Genomic DNA, 22,835 nt, shown 5'->3' with positions numbered 1-22,835 from the left:
CCTTCCCTTTCAGAATTCAATTCAAACTTCTCACACTCACTTACAAAGCCCTCATCCACTCCTCTCCCATTTACATCTCTGACCTTATATCCCTTTACACTCCCACTCATCCCCTTCGCTCTGCTAACACCTGTCGGCTCTTCTGCCGACTTATTACTTCCTCCCACTCCTACCACCAAGATTTTTAACGTGCTGCTCTCTTACTCTGGAATTCACTACCTCTCCTCCTCAGACTCTCTACTATAGAGAACTTCAAAAGGGCTCTTAACACCCCCTCATGCATTGCGATATGTCGTTGGAAAGCTTATGACTTTCTGAATACAACATATTAAAAAGACCCCCTTAAGTGGTCCCTTAACGGCATATAAGGGTCCATTAAATGAAAAACTTTCACTTTACAAATTTTTTGTCAAACTTAAATTATTAAGCAACTCAGCTGAGTAGTCTGTGAATCAAACACTATAGATATTGTTGTGAGATCGATCCCCAGTTAGTGCTTTTTTTCTTTTGTATCTGCTGCAGCTACTGCCCTGCTGTGGTTGTCAAGGGTAGGTGGATAGTTAGAGTCTTGCTCTGGCTACTGCAGCAGCTTGTGCCCTGCTGTGGTTGGGAAGGTGATCCACCTACCTCCCAGTCAGCAGCTGTGCCTAAGCAATACACCATGGAGTTGGCAGACGGAAGCAGCCCAGCCGGAGGCTCCATAACCCGGCAGCAGAAGTGACTGTCACGCCCAGCACCAGTGGCAAGGTTCCCTATGCAGGCTATGCATATATGTATGGAATATGTATTGTATTTGGAGGTAAAATGAGAAGTGTATATATGTATGGAGGATATGATGGGCTGTTTGTGTATATATACATACTGTATAACACAAGGCTGGATTAAAAATGTAATGCCACATGGCTATAAGTTTTATGTGTAAATGAATTTGAACACTTTTTTTGTACATAAGAACTCCTCTATGTAATGGAACATTCACTGTTCAGTGTAGTCCCCATTCCTTTCCGCGCCAAAGCTGGACGAGCAAACCCACCGGAGAAGAAAATTGGTGGTTGTTGTCGACACCAGGAATGAACAGCAGCTTTCACCTCGTCGTCAGAGTTGGTGTTAACCCTTAAGGTGCTCTTTCATTGGGAAGAGGGCTGCAGTGCCTGCAGTTCAAGGAGGCTCTATACCACACCCATTGTGCTGCCCTTGGACCATGCGACTTTCACCTCTTCCCAAAGATGAAAGAACACCTTAAGGGTCAACACTTCAACTCTGACTATGTGGTGAGCGCTGCCGTTCAGTCCTGGTGTTGACAACAACTACCAGCTTTCTTCTATTATGGGTTTGCCTGACTTCACAAGCATTAGTGCACATGCATGGAAAGGGATGGGGACTACATTGAAAAGCAAATAGTGCATTACATAGAGGATAAACTGAGTTATAATGTACAAAGTGTTCACATAAAAAAAACCTTATGGCTATGGAGGCATCACTGAGGTGTGACGTATTACACATGTGGGGCATTACAGTGTGGCATCATATGTAATGGGTAGTATGGTGTGTGGCTTAATGTGTAATGGGCATTACAGTGTGGGGTCATGTGTAATATGGTCTCAAGTGTAATGGCCATTACAATATATGGTATAATGTGGGCATGCCCCATTGTCATCTAGACACTCCTCTAGCTTTGCATGGCCATAAAAAATTCTACTTGCATCACTGGTCGAGTCCCAAATGTTAGAAAACCAAGTGAGGTTGGTGTAACTTCAGCCAGCGCCAAACATGCAGTACACTTGTCCGTGTCAGAATGGCTTCATAATTTGCCATGCACTCACTGTTACATAGCAGCAGATTGCAAGCTGCAGTAGCCAAAGCAAGGCCTCACAGGTGACATAGCAGTAGAGGTCCGACTGCAGAGGCTTCGCAGGTCACAGGGGACAAGGGTCCAATTGTAGGGCTGCACTGGCAGTGTACCAAATCTCTGGGGATTCACACCATTCTCCTATTAACCTGTTTCACTGCTCACAGTGCGGCTCTATGAAAAGGAAAGGGCGCTTTTTGAAAAAGCAGCCATGTGAGCGGTGAAACACTAAAATGTATTGCTTTAATGCCCAGGAGGTTTTATGTACATATTTTTATTGTGTAATAAATATTACCTTATTACTTGTTTATGTTTTAGGTATTGTAGCCACTGGCCAGCTAGTACGTGTCTACCAGGTAGTCCTCTTTGATGAAGCCTGTGGTACCGGAGTGCCCAGAGGGAGCAGCAGCCTTGGATCTGAGTCTGGAAGAACAAAAGTAATCAAGACCTTAAGTAGTTCAACAAGTGTTTACACAGCAGCAACGGTTCTCTGGAGAACCTGTGATGAAAACACTGCCTGAAAAAGTCTTTGGCAGGCCTGTCACTGAGAAAAATCTACAAGCAATAGTTCTAGTGCAGACTCTTCCCAAAATGTACAAACCAGACGTGGCAATAGTTTCATTGGCCAGATGACCCCTGCTCTCTGGCAGCCAGGAGAGTAATGGGGCAAGAGCAAAGGATGCTGGGGAGTGTCCCTTGAGCGGAGTCCCTATACAGAAAATTCGGTACTTGTTTCCTAGCACGGCCACAAATCTTGGCCATCGGGGGTAATTTGAGTGGCCTGCGACGCGACCGACGCGATGCCCCCGATTTTTCCATTGAAATGCATTGAGAACAGTGAAAAATCGGGTCGGTCGCGTCGTGTGCACCTAAAAATGCTTAAATGGTCCAGACGCGATGCCCCCGATTTCCCCATAGGGAACAATGTTAAATGCTTCAATTTACCCGCGATGACCACGATTTCCCATAGGAAACAATGTTAAATGGATCAATTTACCCAAATCAGCATAGGAACAATAGTAAATGGGCCAAAAACACCCCTGAACATTGAAATGTCCCCCCAAAAGTAGTTGACGCCACCCCGCCATCAACGTGAACCCGAAGCGTGGCGAGCGGCGGCGGTACGCGTCCTCCGACCTTTTCATGCCCTACTATCCACTAGGGCGTGGAGTGAGAATAGAATAGTGTGGCGAGCGCAGCGAGCCACCGAGCCCGAAGCGTGGCGAGCCCCGCGAGGGGACGCGGATACCTTCACAGGTAAACGCGTCCCTTCGCGGGCTTCCCAGGTGTCCGCGTCGCCATGGACACCTGGGAAGCCCGCGAGGGGACGCGTATAACTGTGAAGGTATCCGCGTCCGCTCGCCACGCTTCGGGCTCGGTGGCTCGCTGCGCTCGCCACACTATTCTGTTCTCACTCCACGCCCTAGTAGATAGTAGGGCATGAAAAGGTCGGAGGACGCGTACCGCTGCGCTCGCCACGCTTCGGGTTCACGTTGATGGCGGGGCGGCGTCAACTACTTTTGGGGGGACATTTCAATGTTCAGGGGTGTTTTTGGCCCATTTACTATTGTTCCTATGCTGATTTGGGTAAATTGAGCCATTTCACATTGTTTCCTATGGGAAATCGTGGTCATCGTGGGTAAATTGAGGCATTTAACATTGTTCTCTATGGGGAAATCGCGGGCATCGCGTCTGGCCCATCGCACCCGATTTTTTAGCGGCCGCGATGGCCCCGATTTTACCCCCGATGACCGCGATTATGATCGTTGTGGCCGTGCTAGGAAACAAGTACCGAAAATTCAGTACATCCAGTCATTGATGAGGTCAACTCTTCACATACCAAACATATATACCCCAAGGTGAGTTCCCAGAGAGAACTCAGCAATAATGAACTCAACTAAATTAGGCCCAATGTGTTCTCTAGATGGATAAGGACTAAGGTGTATAAATGGTTTATTTTTTTTTATAAATATATCCCCTGAGCAACAGAGGAGAGTTTGGGCTCTAATTGACCATCCAAATTAAATAATTAAAAAATGAAGAATGACATTTTGTACATATATGTATATGAAGCTGCAGTTCTCTAAAGATGCACTAGTGTTAGCGCAAATATAAATGTACACACCCACACGTCAGACTAATAAGCCTCTGGCTGTGGGAATATACAACAAAATGACACCTGTTTCCAAACGGCAATGGGAGACTGCGCTAATTTAATTATAATGATAGTAAACTCTCTTATGCCATGGATGAGTTCAAATAATCAGAGACAATGGAGTTTGTAATTCAAAAGTAAAAAATATTTTTGCAATTTATTAAATAGAATATAACATTAATATTTATTTATATTTATAATAGGCGGCCACCTATAGCAGTATATGTACTAGTACATTTATATCAATATGTGTACAATAACACAATTGAATTTTTTTTTATATATAAATACACACAATGAAAAAGGAGTAAAAATATATATATATATAAAAAACACAATAAAAAGCACACACTTTGGCCTTTGAAATGTTTGTGGAAGGCCACGTAACTTCCAGTAGGTATTTGTATATTCCTCTAATAAGTAATTTGTGTAATATCAGAGGAGCCGACTTTAGCCCACTAATTGTGAAAGACAGTCAGATGCCCACAGGCAATTAGATTATAGGGGATTCAGCCCTCGCCAAAGGAAAAGTCACTTACAGGGTTGTGTAGAATTGTGTGCATTTAGCACATGGATCTCACCCTTAGTGTTCCAATGGTGGTAACAGCGTTGGATTATCCCGCTGGTGGTTGGCGTGGAGTGTCCCGCTGGGAGGAGAGAGGGGGAGAGCAGCGTGTGGGTCCAGGCGATGATGGCGGCAGACGGGTCTCTCACACCCGCTACGGCTTGCTGATGGACAGATGCTGACGGCAGTATGCCGTGTCTCTACCTCCCGGCATTCTCCAGAAGCTGAGTGTTGTGGCTTAAAGTCAGCGTAGTGAAGTGGGAAGTGGTATGAATTGGACCCAGGGAATTCTTTGGAAGTGCCGATATAGCCTGATCACTTTGTTACAACTGTGGACACATCCATCCAGGCCGCGGTATCCACGACCACTTCCCACTTCACTTCGCTGACTTTAAGTCGCAGCACTCAGCTTCTGGAGAACGCCGGGAGGTAGAGACACGGCATACTGCCGTCAGCGTCTGTCCATCAGCAAGCCGCAGCAGGTGTGAGAGACCCGTCTGCCGCCACCATCGCCTGGACCCACACGCTGCTCTCCCCCTCTCTCCTCCCAGCGGGACACTCCACGCCAACCACCAGCGGGATAATCCAACGCCGTTACCACCATCGGAACACTAAGGATGAGATCCATGTGCTAAATGCACACAATTCTACACAACCCTGTAAAAAAGTGACTTTTCCTTTGGCGAGGGCTGAATCCCCTATAATCTAATTGCCTGTGGGCATCTGACTGTCTTTCACAATTAGTGGGCTAAAGTCGGCTCCTCTGATATTACACAAATTACTTATTAGAGGAATATACAAATACCTACTGGAAGTTACATGGCCTTCCACAAACATTTCAAAAGCCAAAGTGTGTGCTTTTTATTGTGTTTTTTTATATATATATTTTTACTCATTTTTCATTGTGTGTATTTATTTATATATAATTATTATTTTTTCAATTGTGTTATTGTACACATATTGATATAAATGTACTAGTACATATACTGCTATAGGTGGCCGCCTATTCTAAATATTAATGTTATATTCTATTTAATAAATTGCAAAAATATTTTTTTACTTTTGAATTACAAACAGTCTCCATTGTCTCTGATTATTTGAACTCATCCATGGCATAAGAGAGTTTACTATCATTATAATTAAATTAGCGCAGTCTCCCATTCCGTTTGGAAACCAGTGTTATTTTTTTATACTCATAATATACATCAGGCTTTCCCAACCACGGTCCTCAAGGCACACCAACAGTGCAGGTTTTGTAGATATCCAGGCTTTAGCACAGGTGACTTAATTAGTACCTGAGTGATTCTGATTAAACCATCTGTGCTGAAGCCTGGATATCACTAAAACCTGCACTGTTGGTGTGCCTTGAGGACCGTGGTTGGGAATGCCTGATATACATCATCAACCGTCCAATATGGCTTAAAGCTACCATACTATTATATAATCTGTTATCGTATGTCTAATTTTACTGACTTTAATATGGTCAATGTGGTTACACATATCCCAGAAAAGCAAAAACTATCAAACTTTTGGTTTTATTGAAATCTAAATAATAACTTTTTCAGAAAGATGGCCAAGGTGATTTTAAAAGTAAATGCTATAATTTGGCATTGATGACATTTTTTATACAGTGAAGCATTATTTAAAATAAGTTGCTGTGTCCAGTCAGTTTTAAATGTTCTTTTGTCACTAAGCTGTTATTGTATTTGGTTCCCCTATCCATATGCTGAAGTCCTACTACTGGGAGACCTTCAGAAAGCCAGTGGAGTGCCGGAGAATTCCATAATCCAAAAACCTGGGAGGGCTTGTCCAACCAATTTTAATCCGGGGGGAGATAAATGGGATGGCAGGAATGAAAATTCCAGAAGTGGCATTTACATCACTCTTCCATTTGATAGGGATAGGGCTAGGTACAGACAACTGTCAAGGTAATTAAAATCCCATCAAATGGGATTACATTCAATCAAAATCCCTGCTCTTCAGTGTTCTTGATGTGACCAAGTCTAATTAGCAAAAATATTAAAACAATTTACACCTGATTCTTGGTTTGACAATAACCTAATATGTAATAAGGTGTCCCTCAATTGTTTTTTTTTTTATATTTTAAAAAATGCTAATTGGTTGAATTACTATATAATGGTGGTAAAATCCCAAATGATTGGCCTATATTAGAGTACATATAATACACTCTATTTAGATAATCTCTCTGCAGAGGCACTTTCTCCGGCAGTGCAGAAGACTGTAGCATTGTATAAGAATCTACTGCGCATGTGCTGGTCTCTGGGAACGTAGTGTCCACGCCAAGTTTCCAGGGACACCACTATTGCACATGAGCAAGTCACGCCAAAATGACTGTTCCTTTCCACCTCAAACCACTATAATCAGGGAGGCAATAGAGCCCCATTGTCAGGACTGCCATTAATATAATTCTGGCCTGCAGTACCTCTGGTTTGCCAGAGGTGCTGCTGTGTTTGGACTGCAGCACCTATAGATGGCCAGAGGTGCTGCTGTCATGCTTGGTTTGCAGTACCTATGGGTGACCAGAGGTGCTGCTGTTCGATTTGTTTCTGGAATCTTACAACCAGCAATACTATGTAAAAGTAAAACAATGTAACAAACTTCATAAACTCATGAGTACATACCAGATAATAAAACCAGACAATTCAAAATAACTCTTTATTTAATTTGCTTACATTAAAAAAAAAAAACACTAAATACTTTATTTTATAACATTATAAACCTACAGTAATCCATATTCAAAATGTTGATTAAAAAATTTGACGTGAACACATACCAAAAATTGTACAAACAATAAAAAATTGGTAAATAGAACAGTCATATTTTATAACAAAGTGAGAAATTGTAAGACTACATAAATACAATTTCTTGCAATAATCTATACTACACCTCTGGGTTTAAAAATAAAATGCTAGAAAGTACATGTACAAAGTAATGTTTCTTAATTAGCATGTTTGTGATGAGAAGCTGATAAGCTGTGAAAAGGCAAAACATTAGCGCTCCCACGGAGACCTTCTGTAACCTTGTTTGCTGCAAGCACCTCCGCTAAATACTGAACAGCAAAGTCTAGGATCACTTACACTGCAGCCACTCTCTCTACGAATTATTCAATTAAAGTAGCAGTCCTTTTATCTGTCAGGTCTCTGTGTATAAATCTTCATAAAGGAAAAATAATGTTCTGTGATAAACTGATTGATATAAATTTAAACAGTCATTAAGGTGGAAAATCCTTACAAAATGTGTAATATGTTACAATATTTATTTTAACCTGAAATGCATAGCTGGACTGTAATATATAACATGTCATATTTAAGTACCAAAACAAAAGGAATAAATGCAGTATTAAAATGTCTCAAAAAAAAAAAAAAAAAGAAGAAAAAAAAAAATCAGTCTGATCGTCTGAAGGTGCTTTGAAAGATATATATTCCTATTTCATAGTGCCAAGGGTCTGAAAGAGTTTGCAGAGATTCACTTCTGAGTACCCACTGTGGGACAGAGCTTGGTCAACAGTCTGTTTTAACTTCTTATATTCAGATTCTGCTTCTTGATATCGCTTCTTTAAACAATCTACAAGCAAGAAAAGGCAAAAGTAATGTTACTAATCTGCCGAGTACATACTAAAGCTTTAGTATTACTTTTAAAAGAAACAAGATATGCATATAAACACACACAAAAATAGGGCAAATTAAATTTCAGGGTCAGAAAAACAAAGACATTCTAGTTGGCAAAATTATGTGTGCTCAGCATTCAGCCACCAAATTGAGGGGTAGATTTATTATGCTCGGTGAAGTGATAGAGTGTCTGGTTTTTATCACCGGCCAATCCGTTCCTATATGTGAAGTTACAGTCTTGGTTTGAAAAATGACAGGTAGGAGCTGATTGGCCAGTGATAAAAAAACAGACACTTTATCACTTCACGGAGCTTAATAAATCTTCCCCTCACTCTTCTCAATAAATTGTTATCATGTGGTATACTTTTAACTAACTGCGAGACACTTGTAAATACACATCAATCTTTCAAGTAATTCCTGTAGCCTCCAGGATACATTGTAAATAGCTAGTTCCCAATAATAACAAAGTTCTAAAACAATATTTTCAGCATGTCTACTGTAATCATCACTTTCCGTTCTGAAAGAGGCTAGAGAATTGGTAAAGCAAGTCTCCTAAGTATGTCAAGATCTTAGAATGAAGTTAACACTCCTGACACAAGAGGTGCCAAAGAACTGAAGTTTTCCTGCCTTTGCTGTTGAAGTCACTGTGGAGTGAAAACAACAGACATAAGACACAGGTGTCCTAGATGAAAAACCCGTTTTTAGTTTGGGGAGTTCTTTCAGTTTAATAGAATGTGTAACATAACCCTGAATACAGATTTTGTTCACCATGAGCGCAATCCTTTGTTCATAACCACTCATCTCTACCCATATGTACCTGTTAAGTAAAAGACAAATTTCTATATTCAAGATCATGCAGGCTTAACATTTAGTATTACTTATGACCAGTTATGTTTACAGCACATGCATATATTGCAGCGCATTATGATATCAATTTTATTAGCCTAACAAGGGAATTAAATTGTTGATTGGGTGCCCGTCAGTAAGGGGAGCTATTCATTTGTTGGTCTGATCTTGTGTGAGTGCCGTGGAAGCCCACATTTCTTCTCGCAGTCTCCTGTGGTGGCAAGCAGAAATGTGCAAAAACTCTGTGGTTTGGGCACTATAACCTGGACTTTAAACTCATGCAACAAACATAAAAAAATGGTTGCCCATTAATTAACGCAATTATTAAAATAACATCCCCCGCAATTAATTAAATGTAATGTGAAATACTTAAACACAATTAATTTAATGCAGATAAGAACATTGTTCCATAAGGTATAGAACAATACGTTAATACTACTAAATTACCCAGATCTTAATACATTTAGAATATTGGGAATCGCAAAGTTGGAGATTAAGTAACACTAATAAACTATTCCAGGGTATATGGTAAATTAAATTCAGAAGGTCCAAAAAATTTACACGATAAGCCTTAAAAAAGCACACGAAATGCAACAATAAAAATAATAATTCATGAATGATGAACAACTCTATGAAGAAAATTCAAACAGTTGTAAGGAATGTGTTTCAGCGCTGCTAATAGGATGCTACGGGACTATCCTATTAGCACCGATGCCAGCTTAACTTCTCATGATTCATGCAGTTATCGGGGATTATGGTTTGCTTGCCTAAAGCGTCCCCGATCCCCTGGGCTATTTGCCAAATCATGGGACCATTTTTGGCCAATAAAAGTGGTCACTAATTGAATACTGCAATAAGGACTATTGCACATTAATCACAATATCCGGCTGTTTTTAACAGTTAATTTCTCTAGGGCATGTTAGATGGTATGCTAGGGACCAATAACACAGAGAGATAGGGGTTTATGTTCTAAACCTTGGAAAGAGCTAGTGATCTGAGATCAAGTAACAAACCTGATCCTAACTGTAATTTTTCAAACACAGCATGTAAAATAGTAGATCAGGTTGGTTGGTACTTTTATGGAGGTCCAATTTATCTTTTTTATCTCTCCAAAGCTTAGTACGTGGACCCCATAATTTCTAAAATTCAAGAGGACAGTCTAAGATTCATGACACACTGCAATGGCTAGTAGATTTTTGTTGTTTGTCATACTGTACTTATTTTCATTTTCCTTGCCTTTTAACAAGCTTAGTAGTAGCACAGCGGTGGCATGTAGTAAAAGGAAACAAAAAACCCTTTAGGAATCTGGCGCATTAACGCATTAACCATATGTACCAAACACATTCCAAAGCTTGGACTGGGTGGACATCACAATCTATAACTGGCTATACCCAATAGAAGCTTATGGATTTCATTCCGCTTTCTGGCCTCAGAAGGATCCAAATGAATCCCTCCCAGCAGCCGATGCATCGCACTGTGCATGGGCAGAAGGACTCCAGACTCCTAAATCCGTACTTCTAACGCAAAGGAAAGCTCTCATTGTTCACATTTCTAGGCACATACTGATGTTAATGCCAGTATTTACCTGATATTAGGCGGGATTGCATTTCATTGCAGATGGGATGCTTGGTACATCCAGTTCTAAATGAGATTTTAATATTCGAATCGTGTTGGTATTGTAGCTTCTACCAGGAACCACTTTATTTTGACTTACAGTATAACATCTGCAAATGTTTTTGCGCCTTCTTACTTTAGTTGCAGTCTTAGGTTAAAACTCTGTACTGTTGGGCTCATTTAGTTTCCCAGCTATTCTGTAATTTTGATAACTGTATGTCTCTCTTGTTGCAATGGAATTTGCTGCACTATATAAGCCCTTTATCCACTCTTTTACTATTTCAATGTGCCAATTTTTTTCATTCCTGGTTCTAGAACTATTGTACAAACATTTCTTGTGCTACAGAATTCAGTTGGTATCTGAGTAACCAACACTGACTTAGAGCAACTTTCGGTACACTTATTAATTAAAGAGAGCATTTGTTCTCCATCACATAGGGGAACAGGTAAGTACAACCTTGCTTTGTACAATTTTATACTGATATCCTATTCTTCAACCCTGGCTTCACTGACTGCTTTGGACTTCACCATTTCTGGTTAGGATTATACCTATGGCCCGTCTCCTGACTAAACATTTCAGTCAACCTTTACTTAATTTATTCCTATCTGGAATGTATTGTGTCATATGTCAGAGTGCAAGATTTCAACATACTATCTTCATCCAACTAAGCGAATTGCCATATGTTCAGCCATTGGATTAGAGCAGTGGTTCTCAAACTGTGGGTCCCGACCTGCTCAGCATGGGGCCACGACTCCATGTTGCTGACCATCAGGCTGATTACTTTTCTAATCTCAGTGATTCAGGGAGTCTGATAGATCGGCTGAATTGTCTGTAATTTAGACTCCTCCCATCACTTTGTGCCTCCACAATGCTGTCATGTATGTGCTGTCTGCTGACTACACATAGGATGTGATGACTTTCTGCAGTAACTTGCTGGGGTCCTATAAATTATAATTTTTTGTCTAATGGGGTCCCAGAGCAAAATAGTTTGAGGACCGCTGGATTAGAGTATTGTCTCAACTGCAAATTTAGATAATCCCTAACATGAGGGCTATGGCCTTTAACCTTAAATTGGCAGATTACCTTAACTATCTTTTACACAAGGTCTGGTCAACCATTTTAGAGTTAAAACCACAACTGAATGTACTAAATATATTGGGAACATTAAACAGTTGTTACTAATTCAATGATTTACAGATTGGGGTTTTAACACTTCTTACAGTAGGAAAATATATTGAGTGGCCTGAGCTGTAAAAGTAATGAACTTTGGATGTATGGAGACTACACATAATGGGCGAGATGTATTAAGTGATTCATTTTTCAAACACAGTCTGTGACATGGGATAGGAAGCTGATTGGCTGATGGTTTATCACTCCATTTGATCAATTTTAAAACTGAGTACATCTGGCCAAACATGAGAAACTGACACCACCACCAGAAGAGAGGAAAAATTAAAACTTAACTACTACATGGCTGTGATCCACCTACATAAAATCAAAACCGACAACCCAATATATTATTATTACATTTTATTTAAAAGGCAGCGCCGTACATATACTGTAGCACACATTGGACACTGGTTGGACCTGGGTCATGGGCAGTGTAAATGGTCCCAACCCAGGTTGGGACATCCGGGTAGTGCTGAAAGGATACCAGAAGTGCTGGACGCCTTTCCACAGTGTGCTGCAGTGGCAAAAGACAGCAGCCAGGAAGGATACAGGCAGTGCACACAGAAATCATAATTGGATGCAGTATTATTTATGTTATTTTTTTTATTGGGGGGAGCACATGGGAGATTCGGTCTGCTGCTGCAGCGGAAAGGGACTGGGGATAGCAGATGGAAGATGCTGCACTTTTATACCGCTGTGTGTGCCACTAAATACAACTTTTTTAAAAATATTTTACAAAATAAACAAACCAACATTCTTCAATGCAAACTAGTCATGTCTTTTACTTTTTATTCTAAATCATTGAAGGAAGGTTGGATGGCAGTTTATCAGTCCTAAAATGGACATTTTTAATGTCATCCATAGGGAAAAGCAGGGCTGACCCAGGTTCAGTGTAAACAGCGCAGACCTGGGTTACAGTGCTGTGTAAATGGGGTAGGAAGCTGGGTCCAACCCTGGAAACTCCCGTGTTCAAAGACCAGGGTCTGACCAGGGATTTTGGTGTAAAAGGGGTATAAGAGAGCTGTAATTGAAATGCAAGAAGAGTGCTATGAGGGCAGGAGGGAAGAGGGCCTTGCTCCAAGGAGCTTACAGTCTAGGGGGAGGAGGAGACAGACAGGCGACATGAGGTGCAGGTAAGGAGACCTGAAGGCAAGAAGTGAGCATGGCAGGAATGGTCAGGACATGTGGCAGCAGGTACAGCGAGTTGACAAAGTAGTACTCTCCCTGATCCTATCCTCTTCCAACCTGCTCCCCGAACAGCCCTGCACTGTGCCCCTTGCCACAACATACCCTGCTCGTGTTAACATAAGTTGCACAAGACTTGCTTAGAGAGAGCTACAGTACTTACTAACAATAAGATACAGTAAAGTCAACTATATTAATAGCGAACCAGGAAAATATAATGCATTTGAACACAAATATACAGTATGAAGTAACCAAGGAAAAGATAGGGCACTGCTCCTGATCAGTAGCGTATCTATATTTAGTGTAGTGTGTGTGGTGCACTCAGAACACTTTGCACCCATTTTATTTATACTCACATCACCAGAGTACCCAGTCTGCGGCATTAGCTCTCCAAAAATCACAGCCATTTTGCCCATGCACAGTACGGAAATCTCGTGGTTAATGGCCGGTGTGCCATTTCCCTGAAGTTCTCAGCGTGTGCAATAAAGTCTGTGCAACGAGTGTTAAGGTTTTATAGTGCTGCCGGCTAGTTAGAAAGGTGCCCAGGAAGAGGCGGCTGCCTCTTATTAATACACCCCTGCTCCTTATGCATGTATCCGATGATCTGATGGAATATTGACAAAAAACCCCGCCTACATCATTTGTTGATTAAATGCTTTCGAATAATTAAAAAGCTATGTAAAAAAAAAAGCAACAAAAACAAACAGAATAATATGCAACCATTTACAGTATATTAACGGTATTAATTCAGCAGTGATTAACAAATTATATCTGCCCTCAAATTATTTACAGCAAAGATGAGGGGGAAATAAGACAGCTAAGTAGCAGTGGAATTTTACATCAAGCAGCACATTACTTAAACTAGAACAAAAATGCAACTGTTTTACAGAAGATAATGTCATGTACTTTTTCTTATTTAATACAAGTAAAATTAAAATTATTGTGGGGCAAATAAGCTTTCAATTGGAAAAATGAATTCGAATATTTTGGTGTCAAAACAAGCTGTAATATGTCAAGACAGTTGCAGCTTATTTTCCTGTCCCTATTAGCATTTCAAAGAAAACGCTATCTGTAGAAAACAAATCAGGAGACAAATATGGATATACCCACTATGGTAATTTTAATTCTTTTTCAACAAATTGCTAATTGGGTATTGATGTGTTAAGATCATGTACACAAGAGTACACAAGCTTCAATTAGTTGAATTTCAGTATCTGATAGAAAAACTAAAAATGCACATTAACGAAAGGAAAGCCACATTAGCTAATCTGCTATTCAACAGGTTGAATGTAACAGTATTTTTTGTAGAAGCCATGATTTTTCTTATATATGAAAAGTAGCTGCAGCAAATCACAATGGTTTCGGAAACAGAAGTAAAAAAGTAACTGAGGCAAGGGTCTCTGGGCGGCCTCCTGACAGTTATTACACCAATGGCGGAATCCCGACTGTTAAAAGCCAGACAGTCAAGATCCTGACTGACAGCTGCTATTCTCCCTTGTGGGGGGTACACAGCCCATAGAGGGAGAATAGCCCACAGCATGGCGAGCACAAGAAGCCCACTAGGGGCTTTGTTGGGCTCGCCTAGCTGCCGAACCAACGACTGTCGTATCCTGTCGGTGCGCTATACTCCACCCTTAGCAAGGCAGTGGCTAAATTAGACAGCAGTCTACATACAGTATAAATAAAAATGATAGATTTACCTTATAATGAGCAGTCAGCCATACAGCTTACCAACATCTAAGATTATACAAGACCAATTTATCATGAAAGCCGAAGGGGCATAGTATGCAAGGCAACAATTGGTTGTCTTTCTATTGACGCGTTTTACATGATTAGGGTTAAGTGAAGTGGAAACCATTCATGGGCAACTGCAGACTATGAAACTGCATTGCAAATAAAGTGATATGAAATAAGTTTGCCTTAACTAAAGGTTTTGAAAAGCCTCCATATAAACCAAAACATATAAAACAAAAAAAATATGAAAAAGATCACAAAGATAAAGCAATATATTTAAAAGAAGTTTCAAGCAGGAGCGTAAGCCATTTTTTGGGCCAAGAGCAACATTTTGTGAGGGCCCATATGTGCAGTCCATTGTGAAGAAACTAAAATATACAAATAGAGCTCTGACAGAATATTATTTCACCTCGATTTGTGTGCCACCTAGAAGCTGTACTCTCTACACCAGTGATGCTAACCTTGACACTCCAGCTGCTGTTGAACTACACATCCCAGAATGCCCTGCAACAGTTTTAGCATGGCCAAATAGTAAAACTGTAGCAGGGCATGCTGGGATGTGTAGTTCTACAACAGCTGGAGTGTCAAGGTTAGCCATAACTGCTCTACACCTAGTGTGGTAACACCATTGAACATGATGAACCAATGTTGTGGAGAGATTTGCCTCAGTGAATGTTTTCAATTTAGAAGAACTGGGACCATCAACATGCATACAAGTAATGGGTTTTAATTTCCTAAGAAGCAGCAGAAACATCAAGAGAGCCTATATACTGTAATATTTATTTAGCAGTAAGCATTCACATTCCTCCCGGTGAAGGGAATGCGGACTATACTCTAGCTTCTTAAAAAGGTAGTGGTTTGTGCAGTTACTACCGCTGCTGGGCTCATATACAGTAGGAGTGTTTCAGGTAGGTGACAGGCTTGTTATACTGCACAAAGGAGTATAGGTGGCAATATATGGTAGATTCCATTGCAACCTTTGTATTTTACCATGTGACATTTTATTAGCTAATAATCACATGTCCACTGGGATTATGCAATATACATACATCCAAGACTCAGTTAATGATTTATAGCAGGGGTGGGGAACCTCAGGCCTGGGGGCCGTATGCGGCCCCCGTAGCCAGTCTGAGTGGCCCGCCCACCCACCTGGCGGCTTTGCCAGGAGTCAACTACAGGGGAATTCTTGTGAGAGGTCCGTAGTTCTCTCTGATTCAACAGCAGCTGGATACTGTCAGTCCTATTCAGCGGCAGCCACCGGAGCGTGGAACGGCTGCAGCAGGACAATTTGTAAGATACATTTTTAGATATGGCCCCCGAAGGATTTTTTCTCCATACAAACGGCCCTTGGCACAAAAAAATTTCCCCACCCCTGATTTATAGTATTGTACCAATGCTTAAGAAAAGCATGCTCTACTAAGTCCAAGTTATACTAATAGGTTTCTTCATGATGAGCATGCCTATAGTGTTAAAATTTGACAGAACAAGGCCTGTCAAATTTTAACACTATCGGCATGCTCATCATGAAGAAACCTATTAGTATATGGGGGTACGTGTAAATGCATGTGCATATCTTCCTCTGACTGGCACTTTAAGATATTGAGTTAATCAATGCTCCAGGTGAGCATTGTACATAAATGCCTCTGGCAGAATTTATTGATAAATCATAGTGGTATGGATAGTTTTCTACCATCAATGGGAAAATCGCCTATCAACTTCCTAAACTGACACTTGTATAGTATATGCCAGCGGTTCTCAAACTGTGGGTCCTGACCCCAAAGTGGGTCCCGACCTCCTCAGCATGGGGTCGCGACTCCATGTTCTTGATCATCAGGCTGAGGACTTTTTGGTACTTATGTATTATCTGGGCTCCCATGTTAAATGCACCCCATTTTTTCATACCCCTACTATCCAACTACGCATGGAGTTGATTTTATATAGAGTGGCGAGCGCAGTGAGCCACCGTGCCCGAAGCATGGCGAGCGCAGCGTGCCCCGCGAGGGGGCGCGGTCTCATAAGAAAAACGGGAGCCCAGCTATTACATAAGTACCGACTTTTTTAATCCCAGTTAGTGATTCAAGGAGTCCGAAAAATCTGTTGAATAGTCTGTTATTTTAGACTCCTTCCATCATTTTGTGCCTCCCCAATGCTGCCATGTATGTGCCAGCTGCTGCTGCCTACACGTGTGACGTGGTGACCTTCTGCAGTAACTTGCTGGGGTCCTGTAATTATTTTTATTGTCTGATGGGGGTCCCAGAGCAAAATAGTTTGAGGACCCCTGGTATATGCTAACCCTTCACCCCTAACAGAAAGGTAATAAAAGAACATAGACACCCATTTTTGTCTAAAGATAAGAGAAATAAAGGTGATAATTTGTGGTAGTTTAAACTAAAACACACCCAAACAAACATACTCCAAAGAACGTAATAATAATATCATCATAAATTACCCCTTTCACACTGCAGCTCTTAACCGGTATATTGCCGATTTTTTAGCCTTTTAAAACGTTTAGAGCTGCAGTGTGAAAGCTCCAGTCTGCATTTACCCGTTACAAAAATTACCGGTATTTGCAAATGGGTAAAAAGTAGAGTCCTACACGGTTCAGAGCTGTTTTTTATGCAGTATGAATGGCTCTGAACCCAGGGGCAAACGCAGGATTTTCAGAAGGGGGTTTCCAGAGTGGGGTGGAGCAAAGCTCAGAGATGGACACTTAGGTGACCCAGTATATGCCGTGTCAGTTAAAGTATTATAGATAGACCAAATGTATATAAATAATAAATATATATATATATATATATACACACACACACATACATACACACACATATACACATAACAGCAGTAGTAGGGGTTGGGGTGCTATGAGCAGAAGCTTTGATGTCCCGCAGGTGGTAGGGGGTATTATATCAATCGCTCTGCATGTAGGGCAGGCATTCCCAACCACGGTCCTCAAAGCACACCAACAGTGCAGGTTTTAGTGATATCCAGGCTTGAGCACAGGTGACTTAATTAGTACCTGAGTGATTCTGATTAAACCATCTGTGCTGAAGCCTGGATATCACTAAAACCTGCACTGTTGGTGTGCCTTGAGGACTGTGGTTGGGAATGCCTGATGTAGGGCCTGGATCAGTAATTTCCACCAATTACCCCCTTACTGCACAGATGGTGGGAGAAGGGGGCATTGGGCTGAATGAAGGAGTCTGGATACATAATTTCCAGGGTGGTAGAGGATGTTTAATACGCAGAGGAGGGGTGTATAGTGGAATGGGCTTACTATTCATAATTTTCTGGTGGGAGGACAGCTTGCTTGACTGCAGATATCTACAGTTCCCGGAACTTGATTTCTTAGCTTTTAATGGAATGAAAAACTAGATAATCCCACCTACCAAATGGTACTGGGAACTAGGGGATCAGAGTTCAGGAGGCAGAGCAATTCACCAATGAGAATATAAATCTATATACCAGGTGTGTGGAGCTGGAGCAGTAACCAGTTCCTGGAAGGCTGATATCTCTGGTTCTGGGCACATCTGACTGGGAATAGCAATTAACAGGCTTGGATGGGGACCACTGCTTTGAAGTCCAATATCTCTGGTTCCCCCAGGGCCGATTTTTAAAATTCTTGTACCCATGGAAAGAGGGGACCCTCAGCTTTCAGTCTAGGGGGGGGGATTTCTGGGTACTCAGAAACCCCCCTGCGTGCGCCACTGGAACTGGTACTTAGGACTGAGACAGCACAGTGCATAATTAATGTGCGGGTCCACTCATTACATATGCACATAGTTAATGAGGACCCGCTCATTAAATATGCACATTTCTCATATGCTGAAGATAGTTTCAACAATAGGATCGCTGGATATTATTAGTGTTCCCGTTAGGCTTCTTTTGCCCAGAATAATGATACACGCAGCTTGAGCTGCGTGTACTGTCTCTCCCTGGCCGCTCCGCTCGCCCTGCGCCCTTTATAATGATACACGCAGCTTGAGCTGTACTGTCTCCCCCCTGTCGCGCTGACACGCCGCTCACCTCTTGCTACGTGAGCGGCAGTCAGCTCTTACAATCAGCATGCCTCCTCCCTCCTGCCGAGGTGACATGCCGCTCACGTAGCAAGAGGTGAGTGGCGTGTCAGGGCTATTACAAACAGCATGCCACCTCCACCCTGCCTGTCCACCCCACCTCCTTGGCTTTACCCTTGCTAGGCAGTGTGTGCCCATGGCTATCCTCTATGGACCTGGGGCACTTCAAGAATTTAATCACCCTGTAGGTTTGGGGGCACATTACCGGTTTTGGGGGGGGGGGGGGTGGGGGGTGGGTGTCGGGTCCTGTGCTATCACAATGCTTACTATTGGTGGGGGGGTCCTGCGCATTGTGATAGCGCAGGACCCCCCCACCCCACCAATAACAGGCATTGTGATATTGTGATATTGGTGGGGTGGTCCTGCGCTATCACAATGCCTGTTATTGGTGGGGGGGGGGGGGTCCTGCGCTATCACAATGCCTGTTATTGGGGGGGGGGGGTCCTGCGCTATCACAATGCCTGTTATTGGTGGGGGTCCTGCGCATTGCTCCAAAACAATGAAACCCCCCCACCCCACCAATAACAGGCATTGTGATAGCGCAGGACCCCCCCCACCCCACCAATAACAGGCATTGTGATAGCGCAGGACCCCCCCCCCACCAATAACAGGCATTGTGATAGCGCAGGACCCCCCCACCCCACCAATAGCAGGCATTGTGATATTGGTGGGGTGGTCCTGCGCTATCACAATGCCTGTTATTGGTGGGGTGGTGGGGGGGGGCTGCGCTATCACAATGCCTGTTATTGGTGGGGTGGGGGGGTCCTCCGCTATCACAATGCCTGTTATTGGTGGGGTGTCCTGCACTATCACAATGCCTGTTTCATTGTTTTGGAGTGATTTATTGAGTGTTTAATTAAATGATTTGCTATGATCTAAAAAATGACATTTTTAAAATGATATGCAGGCACTGGGTCGACATGGTGTTTTTCACAGTTTTTTGAGCCGACACATGTGCTGACAAGTGGTATTTCATGTCCTACCATCCACTAGGGCATGGATGCGGTACTACCCCCACCCTCCCCTCCTCCATGTCCATTTTCGACACTGCTGATATTCGTATAAAAAAAATGTGAAAAACCCCATGTTGACCTTTTACTGTCGATCTACTTTAATATGTTGTGCTAATGATTGTGTCGACCGTAATGTCATATTCACCTTGACCCATGTCGACCTTCCTGCATGTCATCTAACAACTGTCAACCTACTTGGTGTCCACTGATCCATACATTACATAAATTACTTTGCAGAGTGATGGTTTGAAGTTCAGGTGTCGCAAGAGATGGGTTTTATAGCATAAATGTGCTGATGGTGTGACGCTCAGGTGTCACAAGATGGATTATATAGCATAAATGTGCTGATGGTGTGACGCTCAGGTGTCACAAGATGGGTTATATAGCATAAATGTGCTGATGGTGTGACGCTCAGGTGTCACAAGATGGGTTATATAGCATAAATGTGCTGATGGTGTGACGCTCAGGTGTCACAAGATGGGTTATATAGCATAAATGTGCTGATGGTGTGACGCTCAGGTGTCACAGGATGGATTATATAGCATAAATGTGCTGATGGTGTGATGCTCAGGTGTCACAAGATGGATTATATAGCATAAATGTGCTGATGGTGTGACGCTCCGGTGTCACAAGATGGATTATATAGCATAAATGTGCTGATGGTGTGACGCTCAGGTGTCACAAGATGGGTTATGTAGCATAAATGTGCTGATGGTGTGACGCTCCGGTGTCACAGGATGGATTCTATAGCATAAATGTGCTGATGGTGTGACGCTCAGGTGTCAGAAGATGGGTTATATAGCATAAATGTGCCGATGGTGTGATGCTCCGGTGTCACAAGATGGTTATATAGCATAAATATGCCGATGGTGTGATGCTCAGGTGTCACAAGATGGTTATATAGCATAAATGTGCTGATGGTGTGACGCTCAGGTGTCACAAGATGGATTATATAGCATAAATGTGCTGATGGTGTGACGCTCAGGTGTCACAAGATGGGTTATATAGCATAAATGTGCCGATGGTGTGACGCTCCAGTGTCACAAGATGGTTATATAGCATAAATGTGCCGATGGTGTGACGCTCAGGTGTCACAAGATGGGTTATATAGCATAAAGGTGCTGATGACGTGACGCTCAGGTGTCACAAGATGGTTATATAACATAAATGTGCTGATGGTGTGACGCTCCGGTGTCACAAGATGGTTATATAGCATAAATGTGCTGATGGTGTGACGCTCCGGTGTCACAAGATGATTATATAGCATAAATGTGCTGATGGTGTGACGCTCAGGTGTCACAAGATGGTTATATAGCATAAATGTGCTGATGGTGTGACGCTCAGGTGTCACAAGGTGGTTATATAGCATAAATGTGCTGATGGTGTGACGCTCTCAGGTGTCACAAGATGGTTATATAGCATAAATGTGCTGATGGTGTGACGCTCAGGTGTCACAAGATTGTTATATAGCATAAATGTGCTGATGGTGTGACGCTCAGGTGTCACAAGATGGTTATATAGCATAAATGTGCTGATGGTGTGACGCTCAGGTGTCACAAGATGGTTATATAGCATAAATGTGCTGATGGTGTGACGCTCAGGTGTCACAAGATGGTTATATAGCATAAATGTGCTGATGGTGTGACGCTCAGGTGTCACAAGATGGTTATATAGCATAAATGTGCTGATGGTGTGACGCTCTCAGGTGTCACAAGATGGTTATATAGCATAAATGTGCTGATGGTGTGACGCTCAGGTGTCAAGATGGTTATATAGCATAAATGTGCTGATGGTGTGACGCTCAGGTGTCACAAGATGGTTATATAGCATAAATGTGCTGATGGTGTGACGCTCTGGTGTCACAAGATGGTTATATAGCATAAATGTGCTGATGGTGTGACGCTCTGGTGTCACAAGATGGGTTATATAGCATAAATGTGCTGATGGTGTGACTCTCAGGTGTCACAAGATGGTTATATAGCATAAATGTGCCGATGGTGTGATGCTCCGGTGTCACAAGATGGTTATATAGCATAAATGTGCTGATGGTCTGACGCTCAGGTGTCACAAGATGGTTATATAGCATAAATGTGCTGATGGTGTGACGCTCTCAGGTGTCACAAGATGGTTATATAGCATAAATGTGCTGATGGTGTGACTCAGGTGTCACAGGATGGATTATATAGCATAAATGTGCTAATGGTGTGACGCTCAGGTGTCACAGGATGGATTATATAGCATAAATGTGCTGATTGTGTGACGCTCTCAGGTGTCACAAGGTGGATTATATACTGTAGCGTAAACGTGCTGATTGTTTGTAGCTCAGGTGTCACCATTTTGACCTTTTAAATTAAAATGTGCCCTCGCAAGTGAAAAATGTGCCTTCGCGATTGAAAAATGTGCCCTTCCCGTGGTCAGCACCCTGCCCTAAAAAATTTCTAGAGTGAACACTATATTATTATGAAAAATACCATTTTATAGAGTGGTGGCAAAACCGGATGTGAACTCCTGGATTCCAATCACTGAATTCAGTGATTGGAATCCAGGAGTTCACATCCGGTTTTGCCACCACTCTATAAAATATCAATTGGTGCCAATTCCTCTACATTGTCCCTGAGGCTACCAAATCTCCCTCAGAATTTATTGGCAATTATAGGAGGATCAGTGGACACCATTTCCACATATGGTATTTTTCATAATAATATCCAGCGATCCTATTGTTGAAACTATCTTCACCATATGAGAAATGTCTGCTGTATATGAATGAGCCTTACTAAAGGAACCTATTTCGGTGTGTAATTCCTGTGTATTGTTCTGCTGTCAAATTCCCCTGATGAAGTCAAGTTGTTGACGAAACACGTTGGACTTATACCACCACTGAGAAGACATCTTTTAATAAAGAATTTTTATTGTCAAAATTTTAAAGTCATAAATTATTATAAGTCTGTTGTATATTGGACAAAAAATTGTCCTATTACTAGTACTGTAAGAAGGGCGCATT

General features: G+C 42.0%; 1 protein-coding gene across 1 annotated transcript in view; it reads right to left on the bottom strand.

Annotated features, from left to right (window-relative positions):
• Positions 1 to 7,315: 7,315 nt before the first annotated feature.
• The window catches only part of POLA1 (DNA polymerase alpha 1, catalytic subunit), a 332,356-nt gene continuing 316,836 nt past the window's right edge, over positions 7,316 to 22,835 (bottom strand). Inside the window, exon 36 of the mRNA XM_083172524.1 lies at positions 7,316 to 8,154. Within this exon, the coding sequence (XP_083028650.1) occupies positions 8,015 to 8,154 (140 nt within the window). The 3' untranslated portion in view covers positions 7,316 to 8,014. The remainder of the gene's footprint in view (positions 8,155 to 22,835) is intronic.

The sequence above is a fragment of the Crinia signifera genome, chromosome 2 (genome assembly GCF_055691185.1).
Source record: "Crinia signifera chromosome 2, ASM5569118v1, whole genome shotgun sequence".
NCBI classification, from domain to species: Eukaryota; Metazoa; Chordata; class Amphibia; order Anura; family Myobatrachidae; genus Crinia; species Crinia signifera.
The sequence above is the reverse complement of the archived record's forward strand: the minus strand, read 5'-3'. Positions and strand labels throughout refer to the sequence as shown.